Source organism: Morone saxatilis, unplaced genomic scaffold (genome assembly GCF_004916995.1).
Source record: "Morone saxatilis isolate NCDOM2014 unplaced genomic scaffold, NCSU_SB_2.0 Contig19, whole genome shotgun sequence".
Taxonomy (NCBI): Eukaryota; Metazoa; Chordata; class Actinopteri; family Moronidae; genus Morone; species Morone saxatilis.
Window position 1 is genome coordinate 5,804,704 of NW_023339751.1, and position 11,819 is coordinate 5,816,522.

General features: G+C 41.9%; 1 protein-coding gene across 1 annotated transcript in view; it reads left to right on the top strand.

Annotated features, from left to right (window-relative positions):
• The window catches only part of heatr5b (HEAT repeat containing 5B), a 17,739-nt gene extending 6,841 nt beyond the window's left edge, over positions 1 to 10,898 (top strand). The window contains exons 16-35 of the mRNA XM_035663478.1: positions 260 to 365; positions 776 to 966; positions 1,112 to 1,271; positions 1,514 to 1,703; positions 1,925 to 2,094; positions 2,195 to 2,339; positions 2,438 to 2,617; positions 2,871 to 3,119; positions 3,947 to 4,128; positions 4,246 to 4,314; positions 5,237 to 5,416; positions 5,518 to 5,758; positions 6,234 to 6,470; positions 6,758 to 6,885; positions 7,819 to 7,963; positions 8,147 to 8,419; positions 8,685 to 8,909; positions 9,030 to 9,181; positions 9,316 to 9,529; positions 10,347 to 10,898. Coding sequence (XP_035519371.1) covers positions 260 to 365; positions 776 to 966; positions 1,112 to 1,271; positions 1,514 to 1,703; positions 1,925 to 2,094; positions 2,195 to 2,339; positions 2,438 to 2,617; positions 2,871 to 3,119; positions 3,947 to 4,128; positions 4,246 to 4,314; positions 5,237 to 5,416; positions 5,518 to 5,758; positions 6,234 to 6,470; positions 6,758 to 6,885; positions 7,819 to 7,963; positions 8,147 to 8,419; positions 8,685 to 8,909; positions 9,030 to 9,181; positions 9,316 to 9,529; positions 10,347 to 10,654 — 3,745 coding nt within the window. The 3' untranslated portion in view covers positions 10,655 to 10,898. The remainder of the gene's footprint in view (positions 1 to 259; positions 366 to 775; positions 967 to 1,111; positions 1,272 to 1,513; positions 1,704 to 1,924; positions 2,095 to 2,194; positions 2,340 to 2,437; positions 2,618 to 2,870; positions 3,120 to 3,946; positions 4,129 to 4,245; positions 4,315 to 5,236; positions 5,417 to 5,517; positions 5,759 to 6,233; positions 6,471 to 6,757; positions 6,886 to 7,818; positions 7,964 to 8,146; positions 8,420 to 8,684; positions 8,910 to 9,029; positions 9,182 to 9,315; positions 9,530 to 10,346) is intronic.
• Positions 10,899 to 11,819: the final 921 nt, after the last annotated feature.

Consider the following 11,819-nt stretch of genomic DNA (forward strand, 5'->3'; position numbering starts at 1 on the left):
GAAATCTATAGTATAAACTAATGTATTTTTTTATTACATTAATAAGAATTCTACCTAAACAACATGCTACTGTCTGAGGTAACCATGTATATTAGATTGTAATGTGCATGGAAAAATACATGACTTTTATTTGTTTTGATATCGGCGCCTTGGTCTCTAAATATCAGCATCATTGGTTTATTATGTGTTTCACTGCTGCAGAGCTCTTTGTGGCATGCTTGTTTGTAATAAATTCTACCCGACTTTGTATATTATGCAGGCTGCAGATGCTAGACCACTTTGCAGAGTGTATAAAGCAGGCTAAAGGAGTTCGGCAGCAGGCAGTCCAACTGAACATCTTTACTGCAGTGCTTAGTGCCCTCAAGGTGAGGAAACGTGCTTTATATGAGGAATATCATGTTTCATTATCCAGATAATGTACATTGTATGCAAAGGTTTTGACCACCCCTTGACAAACTAACACCTTTGGGTGATTTTTGTTCATTGGACAAGATGTAAAACACAGCCTCTTGAGGGGATGGATCATAAAACACAATATTCGCAGCAAACGTTGCAACGCATGCATTGTTTTATTTCATAAATTGAGCAAAAATAAAAACATCATTATGGAATGTGCCTGTGGAGTGGGCATCCTACACTGTCAGCACTTAGAACCCCCCCCCCGGCAGATATCACAGCTTGCAAACACTTTTTGTACCCCACTAGAAGTCTATCAGTTATATACAACTGTATATAATGAGACATTTTGTATCTCTTCTTTCCTCCCTGACTGAAGGGTTTGGCTGAAAACAAAAGTACTCTGGGTCCTGAGGAGGTACGTAAGTCGGCCCTGGCCCTGGTGATGGGAGCGTTGGATAATCCCAACCCCATCCTGCGCTGTGCCGCTGGAGAGGCCCTCGGCAGGATGGCTCAGGTGGTGGGAGAGGCTACCTTCATCGCCAGAATGGCACAAACCAGTTTTGACAAGTAAGCTCAATTTTGTAGATCAAAGATTTTTTTAAGAAGATAAAGGTTTCAGATTGTCCTCATAATGTATCTTGAACTGAATCTTACCTTTCTATCTTTGGCTTTAATCAGGTGATATGTATCTCTCTTTCTGCTTTATTTCCAGACTGAAGTCGGCCCGTGATGTAGTATCAAGGACGGGCCATTCGCTGGCTCTTGGCTGTCTGCATCGATACGTTGGAGGAATTGGCTCAGGCCAGCACTTAAAGACCAGCGTTAGCATCTTATTGGCTCTGGCCCAGGATGGGTCCTCTCATGAAGTCCAGGTACAGTGTATTACTCAGGAGGAATAGATTTTAAAATTCACTCATAGTTGAATGAGAATAGGAGAGAAAGATAGACTCCAGCTATTTTTTTTTCAGTTGTTTTTTCCAAATAAACTGGATTATAGTTTGGTTTTCTTGTTGTTTTTTTTATTGTATTTTTAATTCAAAAACGCCAAGCTTTGTTTCATCATTTGTGCTTTTCACATTACTAATTCAGATATTCTCCATCCATTTGTTATCAGACATGGGCTCTACACTCTCTGGCTCTGATTGTGGATTCTAGTGGTCCCATGTACAGAGGCTACGTGGAGCCTACACTGTCCCTGGTACTTACCCTACTCCTCACCGTGCCCCCGTCTCACACAGAGGTGCACCAGTGTTTGGGCCGCTGTCTGGGAGCTCTCATCACTACTGTGGGACCAGAATTACAGGGTAACTGTGGCTTAAACAAAATTAGAAACCTCCTTGTGTTACTGTGACTCTCCTTTGACTTTCATTACTTTAAAAGCTGTGTGAATGTGAATACCCTTTTCTGCCCAGCAGATGGCAGATTAATCAATTCTAACCCACTACAGCCACTGTATATCCTCTTACTGCTAAAAATGTTGTTTGTTTTTGTCACTCTTCCTAATCAGTGTCATTGGGTTTTCTAGGAAATGGAGCCACTATCTCCACCATCCGCTCGTCATGCCTGGTTGGTTGTGCCATAATGCAGGACCACTCTGACTCTCTTGTGCAGGCAGCTGCCATCTCATGCTTGCAGCAGCTGCACATGTTTGCTCCACGTCATGTCAACCTGTCCAGCCTGGTGCCCTGTCTATGTGTAAGACATAATTAATTTCAGACTACATGTACAGTTGTTGTTTATCTTTAGATTTTATCCTAATTGTAATCATAATTTCTTACTGTACTATGGGATGCAGGTGCACCTGTGCAGCTCTCACCTGTTGTTGCGACGTGCTGCTGTGGCCTGCCTGAGGCAGCTTGCTCAGAGAGAGGCTGCAGAGGTCTGCGAGTATGCCATGAGCCTGGCGAAGAGAGCAGGAGACAGTAAAGACAGTACAATAAGTGAGTACAAATACAAATTGTGAACCTGATGAGAGAATTCTGATTGGTCAGTATACCTCAGTAAGACTCTTACTGTGTTGACATTGTCCCCGGTTTAGAGCTGAACATCACAGAGACCGGTCTGGAGGGCGTTCTGTTTGGTATGTTGGATCGGGAGACAGACAGGAAGCTGTGTTCCGATATCCATGACACACTGGGACACATGCTGTCGTCGCTTGCTGTGGAAAAGCTTTCTCATTGGCTGAAACTCTGCAAAGATGTCTTGGCAGCAACTACGGGTAAATCTACAAAACAACAAAATATGACAAATGACCTTTTTTTTGTCACTGGAACAGAAAACAACTTATCACACAGCAATCAAGTCAAGTTTATTTCTATAGCCCACATTAGAAATCATAATCCATGTTAGAAACATTCACAGTATCAGGCCTTTCTGTTTAGTTTAGCAAAAACAAGCACAAACAAAGAATGGACTAAATCTAAATCTTTTCTTTTAAACCATTGTATCATGAATGTGTCTACCTCGTTCAGATGTAGGGGGAGCCGTTGTTTTCGAGGTAAAAGATGAGGAAGACTCTGAGAAAAAGGACGAGATGGACGATGACACCATGTTCACAGGCCTGGGCGAAGATGACAAGTCCAAGCCCTCTGTGGCGCCGCGCTGGGTGACACGGGTATTTGCAGCAGACTGCTTGTGCCGCATTATCCTGCTGTGCGAGAATGACAAAGCGCACTTTGACCTAGCAGCTGCCCGCTCTGCACAGGCCAAGAACCTCAAAGGTACCATTCACCATGAGTTCACCTCAAGGTTTTTCTGATTGATTTATGCCACCTGTTATCTCTTGTCTGTTTGTTTGTCACGGCCTGTTGTGGTTGCTGGAAAATTAAATGTAAATTTTAGTTAGTTTTTTTTAGTTTGTTTTTTTTGTTTATATAACTTTTTGCAACCTCCAGGCAGTTCAAGTGTCAGCTGCTGAAAAAAGCTCATTCAAGTGCTTTAATGTATAGAGATCTAGAGATCTAGAGATGAGTAAGCAAAGGTGGGAGGGATTTTCTTATTCCTCTGTGACAGATAGAGAAGCTAGTATTTATATAAGCTCCTCCGAAAGAAGGAAGTATTCTACAGACTAGACAGTAATAGCACAGTGTAGTGATTTTGCTGCTTTGGAAGCAGCTAAGCCAAATTTAGTGACTGGGATTGAGTGGATGGTTGGTCTGCATGTTGCCGTGTCTGACTAATCCCTTAAAAGGTGCACTTCAGCTAAAACTCATTAAATCTCTGCTTCAAGGCCGATTTTCGATTTCTTTTGAGTAGCTACAAGCACACTGAAACTTTATATTCTGATTTGTTATGTATTTAATCCTCAATTCATTCTCACTAAGAGGAAGGCGTTAACAAAGCAAATAAAGACCTCGGAGGAAGCAACAATTGTACCTTCTTGCTGACGTACAGCCCATCATCAAAGGATGATTAAGTCACATATTAAGCAATGACTGGCAAATGTCGAAATGAATGAGAAATATGTTACAAATTCTACTTTCTGGTTTTTATATTCTTGCGTTTCTGTTCCTCCTCCTTGTTTGTCCGTCTATCTTTACCCATCCAGGAGATCAGTTGGTGCTTCATTTGTCTGACCTCATCCGTATGGCCTTCATGGCGGCTACAGACCACAGTAACCAGCTGAGGATGGCTGGCCTGCAGGCACTGGAGGACATCATTAAAAAGTTTGCGTCCGTACCGGAGCCAGAGTTTCCAGGGCACGTTATCCTGGAGCAATACCAGGCCAATGTGAGTCCAAAACACATCAAATTGCATTATGCTGCAAAAGTCCAAAATGAAGAGTGACACAATAAATGTGATACAAATTGAGGAATTGAACTTTGTACTGACCATGTATGCATTTAGGTCGGAGCTGCTCTCAGACCTGCATTTTCACCCGATACACCGTCTGACATAACAGCTAAGGCATGCCAGGTAAGACACACTGCTTGTTTATGAACATTTTCAGGCGCAGAGATACTATCAGTACATAGCTGTTTGTACTGTAACATCCATTTTTCTGAACAGCCTTTACATATATTTATATATTTGGATGATGTTAGAGGCTTTTTGTAGCAATGCTACTGCAATAGCAGTTAATTACCACTGCACAGTGAGTCATCATACCCTTAGAACCCAGCAGTGTCACATTTTATGCCTTAATGCTCTTTGACTTGACTGACAGTGGAAAATAACAAACATGCCTGTCAGCAGTATTCTTAAAAAACCTTTTTCTCTTTGACATTCCCCCATGTTACTGGCTCAGGGTTTTTGCCCACTGAGACTATTTTTGTTCTTTCTGAGGGCTGAAAGCTTGACATTAAGGTTTCTCTTTTTTAAATGGAATGATTAACTTAGTCTCTGATACCTTGTACCCTTAAGGTGACAATAGCCACTATATATAATTAAAGGAGCCTTCAATACAAACTTGTGGAACTGCAGGGTCACATGACATGACATACAGAGGCATTTGACTATAGTTTAAATAAGCAAACAGGTAGCCAGTCATCTCGCTAAGTATATTTGCAGTCTCCTTAAAGAAAGCTTTTTCAAACTCCTGCCCTTGGCTGCCTGACACTCTTAATAGCAGTTCTCCTCAGAATGATGTAATCTTATAAATGTCTGGTCTACTTGTACAGCCCTAACATGTCGGTCCTATTTATTAATAACTGTTTGACACTTTGACACCCCCACTCTCTTTAATGGCTAATCAACCTTGAGTGCTCTGTTATGTAATGTAGATTTTTTTTTTTTCTCAAGTGTCGTAAGAGAAGTTACAGCTGAAGGGTCGTGGGTGCTGTAAATGTTCAATTAGTTTTACCATTTATTACCTCGACCCCCCTCTGTGTGACTACAGGTGTGTAGTACCTGGATTGGTAGTGGCGTAGTCAGTGACCTCAATGACCTGCGGCGAGTCCACAACTTGCTTGTGTCGTCGCTGGACAAGGTGCAGGCTGGGAAGGGCTCATCCAGTCAGCTGTACAGTGAGAGCGCCACCACGATGGAGAAACTGGCTGTGCTAAAGGCTTGGGCCGAGGTGAGACTGCAGACCGTTATGAGAGTACCGTCATATGTTAGTTATGTTACACATTATCTACGTAATAAAGCTGACTATACACACTGGCTTTTTTTTCTCAGGTGTATGTTGTGTCGATGAAGATCAAGAAAGAGGCTGAGTCTAAGCCTGCCAAACCTGTCCGAATTACAGATGATGACGATGATGAGGAGGATCTGGGTGCAGGCGTGCTTCCGCCTGACAGCCTCATCACTCTGGTGCAGCCAGAGCTTCCCTCGCTGAGCCGCCTGTGGCTGGCCATGTTACGAGACTACGCTCTGCTCACTCTGCCTGCTGAGTTTTCCAGTCAGCTGCCCCCCGATGGTACAAGACAGATTCTTGTTTCTCCCTGTTTAATTTGATTAAGTCTGGATCAAATCTCTTCACGTGTATGGACATGTGTACATAACAGTGTAGACTTGCAGTGGTTCTAATATTACATAGGATATGTAGTCCACTTCGATCTCTAGTTTTTTAGTTCTTTGCTCTGGTTGATTTGGACAGTTTTTGATAAAATCAATGTCCTGGATTACTGTCAAATAGCTGTTTTGAAGAATAAGGTGTTCCAGCACATTGTTGGACATCTTTGGGCACTTCAATTTAAATGAGTAATTTGTTTACCAATGAGGGAAATGTAATGAATAGTTCAAATAAACAATTTAGGAGCATATATTTTAATGTATGTGAGTCTACTTTTATTAATATGTTGCATTTGTAAACAATTCAAACCACATTTTAAAGTAAAATAATAATATTGATTTTTTAAAATTGATTATTATTATTGTGTGTCTGTGTTCAGGTGGAGCGTTTTATACTCCAGAGACTATAGACACAGCAAGGCTCCACTATCGAGGTTCGTGGGCACCCGTCCTGCATGCTGTGGCCCTGTGGCTGAGCAGCACTGGGTTTGGAGTTGGTGAAGAGAAAGAGGAGGTCCCCTCAGCTCCCTCTAAGGCTCCTGCTCTCCCTCAAGGAGCCTCCTTCACCACAAAGACCTTTGAGGAGTCAGTGGAAGACAGGATGCACCTGATGTTGGGTAAAGAAAAATGCATAATTTGTAGTACAGTATATAGTATTCTTGCATTTTTGTTCCTTATGAACACCTAAATAAGAACCTGTTTTTTGGTATTATGTGTATTCTTCTTCACAAATCAACGATTGTCTTAAAAGAAGCAGAGTGGAACACTTTTTCATAGCAGCTGCTTTTTGTTTGCCTCACAGCCATGGATCTGTCTCTCAACTGCAGACAGTGAAAGGGTGGTGGATAGAAAAAGAGAATAGCATGAACACACCCTAAGTGCATTTCTGTGTTCTGTCTCTCAGGTGTCAGTATAGAGTTTCTTTGCTTCCCCCGGCCTGAGGAGCCCATTGAACATGTGATGTCCTGCCTGCAGGCCCTGTTCACTCTGCTAGCATCTCCATGTGCCAAGATCCATATTGCTGAGGACCAGGTAAAGGCACAAGTGCAGAAATTACATATGTAATATTCTGTATCACCATCGTAGAATTTTATTTATGTATTCTGAATTACACATTATTACATCGGAGATAACATACATATAATAATATTAAAACTATGCTGAAATGTGTATCTGCTTTTAGGGAATTTGTATTTGCTTATTTGTGTTTTTAAAGCTCTTGAACTTGTAATGAAAAAACAGCATTACTGCCATTTGTTAACAGAAATTCAAGCACTGCATCTTAATTGATGGTATACTTTCATAGGGTATCAAATAAGGAACAGTGGATTTCATTCATGTCCTCTTGTGATGGTTATTTCATTGGTCTAGTTCAAGTGATACATTTACCAGTGACTGATCACCACCATAGTGCAAATATCTGGTAAGCTCAACAGGGTCATGTGATATTTACTGACTTTACGAGGTGATAAGCATCGCTGCAATGCTCCATTAACCAAATGACCGCTACACAATGAATAAAGGGACACTAAGAGCTTCAAAGGATACATAGATTGTGGCCTACAAATTCAGAAAAAAGAAGGTTGTGTTTCTCGGCTGCATTTGGGGGAATGTTTGAAATGGGGCAGATCTTTGCCGGCCCTATGACGCAAGTGTGGACTTCAGAGCATCCGGCCCCTTAAATTGGGACACAGCATGTGTCTCTCTGCTGCTGCCACTGTCATTACAATCTCCTGTCACGGGCAAGAGCCACATGTTTGTGTATGTGGGACTCGAATTTCTGTTAAGATACAGACTTGAAGACTTGAAACTTAATTTTGAGAACGAGTAAAAATTTGCCCATTTAGTACTCAGATAAAACAACCGCTTGTGGACCTGTTGGCAATGAGCCATAGCAGATGAGTATAATGTGTCAGGCATTATGATTATAAATTGGCATGACTGTAAATGTTATTTCTGTTGTAGCTGTTGGCAGTGGAGCTTCTGAACGTGCTCCACAGACTGCTGCTGACCCGGGATCCTCCTGCCGTACAGCTCCAAGTCACTGCTGTCGTACAGGAGACCATCAGGGCTGCACAGGACCATCTGCAGCGACAGAGGACCAGCAAGGGTCAGGAACTAACACATCCTACAGGCTCGGCCTTGTTTACATTACAGCACTTTATACTTAAACACAAAACTAACAATGCTGTTTTGCGTCATGTGTTCATATCAAGTTTGTTTCATATTCATATTAAAGGCGTTTCAATTATGTGGCAGTTTGAGTGATCTAGGTCACTGTTATTCTGCTTAGGCAAAGAGGAAGAAGGCGAGAAAGACTCCCAGCCCTGCCTAGGGGAAGGAGGAGACAAAGGGGAGCTCGTCCCTGGCAAGTCTCTGGTGTTTGCAGCCATGGAGCTGCTCGTGTTCATCCTGGTCCGCCACTTGCCGCAGCTCAATACACGTGTGAAGGAGTCACCCAGCCATGTGCCACTCAGGCCTCAGCGACTACCCGAAGAAAGTGCACGCCTGGTGGCGAACACAGTTTCCATTCTGGCAGAACTGCCCTCGCTCTGCTCCCCTGCTGGTGAGGCCCGAGGCAAACTTCAACACACACAGTATGCAAAATAGCAAAACAGACAAAAGCTAATTTGTATAACCACAGTACACAAAGACCGCAAGTCTCTGTTCCAACTTAGATGTTTTATTTAGAACTATTATAGCCTTGGGCTGCATTGTTCAAGTTTGTGTATGCTAACGGTGCTATATGCATTTGCGTGAGATTAAGAGTAAGTATGAATAATATGAGCATAGCAGTGTGGTGTTCACACAGTTTCTTTTTGCCTGTACAGGAAGCATGACCATCCTACCTACAGCGCTCTTCCTTATCACGGGGGTGCTGAGGGAAACTGCAGTTAAGACCGCTGACAACTCGGTGCCTCTGCCTGTGTCGGCTGCCCTGCAGGGCATCAAGACCATCATCACCTCCCCACTGGCCCGGGTGGAGAGCATACAGACACAGTGGACCGGCCTCGTGAGGAGCAGTCTGGCTTCTGTACTCGAGCACTCACAGCCAGGTAAGCAAACACACACAGGTTTGATCTAGACTTCTAGGCTTCTCTGTGGAGGGGAGCAAGAAAGACGTATGACATAATTATTAATTGCCAGTGTGCATTCTTGTTTGTGTATCTCTGTAGATGAGTCCAGGCCCGACATGGATGAGGTCAGTATGTTGACAGCGATCACACTCTTCCTGCTGTCTGCCAGCAATGAACTGGTTGGAGTCACCGTCCTGCAGAAGGGCTGCATGGACCGCTTCCGAAATGCCCTCAACTCTAGTGATCCCTGGGTAAGCACCTATGTATACAGACATATCTGAAGTATGAGAATCTCAATCTGGACAAAGTTTGAATGCCCGATCAAAAGGTGTATTTGACTTTCCAAATGTGTGTGCCAGAGTTAAAAAAAAACGTTTCCCCACAGGTTCAGGCCCGGTGTTACCAGCTGCTGTTGTCAGTGTTTCAGCACTCCAGCCGTGCCCTGTCTACTCCGTACATCCACGCTCTGGCTCCACTCATGGTGGAAAAGCTGAAAGCAGTGGAGCGCAGTCGGCCAGGGACAGCCGCGGAGCTGCAGGCTGTGCAGGAGGGCATCAGGGTCCTGGAGAATCTGGTCAGCATGGGTGAAGAGCAGAACCGTAAGTGTGCCTCTGCCTAATGGACCACTAAAGTACCGTATTTGTTCCATTAAAGCATTTAGCTCCATTAAAGTAGGTCTCGTAAAGTATTTATCTCAGTGCCTTTGGATGTTTCCTATCAAAGATCAGAGCAATAAAGTATTACATGCTAAATTTAGAATCCCTGTACTAGTTTACTGTCAATTTTACTATTGATTGAGAAATATGCTACATTAGTTTCTCCATTTATACTTGTAATTTTTATTTCCCTAGTAAAGCAAACTGCACTGCATTCCTACACAAAATGAGCTACAAAAAAAGTGGATTGAGTTAATGTTTGTTTATATTAAGCAGTGGTGGTAAGTGGTTGCTTGAAGAATCAGTCAAACAATCTAATTTGATCAACTAATTGACTAATCGTTGCTCCTCTAATTGTACATATTATGGAACTTACAAGTCATTCCTCCTGTCTTTCTTGTCGGAGCTGTGCACTCATCTTACATTTTATGACCCATTAATAGTTCAGTTCAGCCACACAGTATCAACAGTTTGTCATTTCACTCCAATACAAACGTCAGTGTACTTCTTAAATCTGACACATACAAATAAATAATTCATCCAACATTTAACACCTGGTGTTCCTCAATTAACTTTTTATGTATAGTCTTAGATATTTTAGAGGTACTGAATCTGGGTTGCTTCTTTATTGCCACTGCCTCGTATATCTGGTCCAGGAGAATTGGGTTGGATTTGTGGCCATTTATGCTCTCCTAGCCCCTTTTTCTAATTAGTTTTGCTGTATTTTCTAATATCTCATTGTTTTTATATGTTTTTAAAGGGGTGCAGTTGCTGGCTCTTCTTGTACCAACTCTCGTCTCCTACCTTTTGGATGAAAATGCCATCTCCTCTGCGCCCCAAGTCTCCAAAGGCCTGCATGATTTTGCCCTTCAGAACTTAATGCGGATCGGTCCCCTCTATCCAGCTGCCTTCAAGATAGTAATTGGTGCGGCACCTGAGCTTAAAATCCGTCTGGAATCTGCTATACGAGCCAACCAGGCCAGCAGCAGAGCCAAAGCCGCAGCCAGGCAAGCTCAGCCAACTGTGCAAGCTGCACCAACCATCAAACTCAAAACGAGCTTCTTCTGAACTCTCCAAAAAATGCACTGTACGCTCTCGCAGCCTAATTTAATGTTGTCTTTTTTTGTTTGTTTTTTTGTTTTCTGTCAACAGAGTACCACATGTCATGTCTGTATTAACTACATTTTCTTAAGTGTGTTTATTTATTCTACATGTTCTCTTTTGATGGATGAGAACTCATCTTGAAGTCAACAAGGCGATTATGTAAATATCATTAAAAAGCCTTTGAATGTTCTCTTTAAAAAAAAAAAAAGCTCACTTTAAAATCTGTAGGACATTTTGATTGTGTGAATGTATCATTTCCAGACTTGATGCACATTTATAAAGGGATACAATTTACATTTCTATTTTTCAGTCGGTTCTTTTTTTTTTTCGCGTGGATCTTGTTGTTTTTTTATGTCTGGTCGTCATTTCTCTTCCCTCTCCAAAACGTTTTGGGATGGTTTTTATATGTGTGCCATTTTTCAGTGATTTTTGCATCACGATGAACATGGCGGTTATTTTATTCCTTTAGATTCCAATCATGCATGTTTGTTTAGTGGAGCTGGTGTATTATATGGCCTTAGGGTCTGCTGATTGTTACTGATAGGTGTTTATTATATTCATCCTTACTTTGAAATGTTGCTTGTTTTATGTTATAACCATTCCTACTACATGATCTTAAACAACCCTGAGAATTTAATCATTTTTAATCATTTTTTTGAGCCCAGAATTAGATTTGCTTTGAAAATTAATTGAATCATGCTTGCAGTTTGTTTTTATGCAGAAATTGTAATTCTCACAGAGTTAATTGGTCTGCTGATACATGGAGGGACACGAAGAACAAGTACACAAACTAATGTATGTGCTGCATATCATACAGATTGTTGTTTGATCCATATCTGTCAATCTGTAATAGCTACATGTGAGCATCAACCACCATCATAAAGTGTCGGATTTATTGAAAAGGCCCTATGTTATAATTCCACCCTCATTACCTTGAAATGTGAATAAAGTTGATTTGATCTCACTGTGCTGTTGCCTGTATTTACTTTACACATCCTTCACCCCTGCTCGAGGAATAAATACTAAGTATCGGTATCAACAGAATGACATTACATTAATGCACTCCCGTCTTCTGTACAGTCTTCTTATCTTTTCTTATCTTTCTTATCTTTATTTATTTATATTTTTA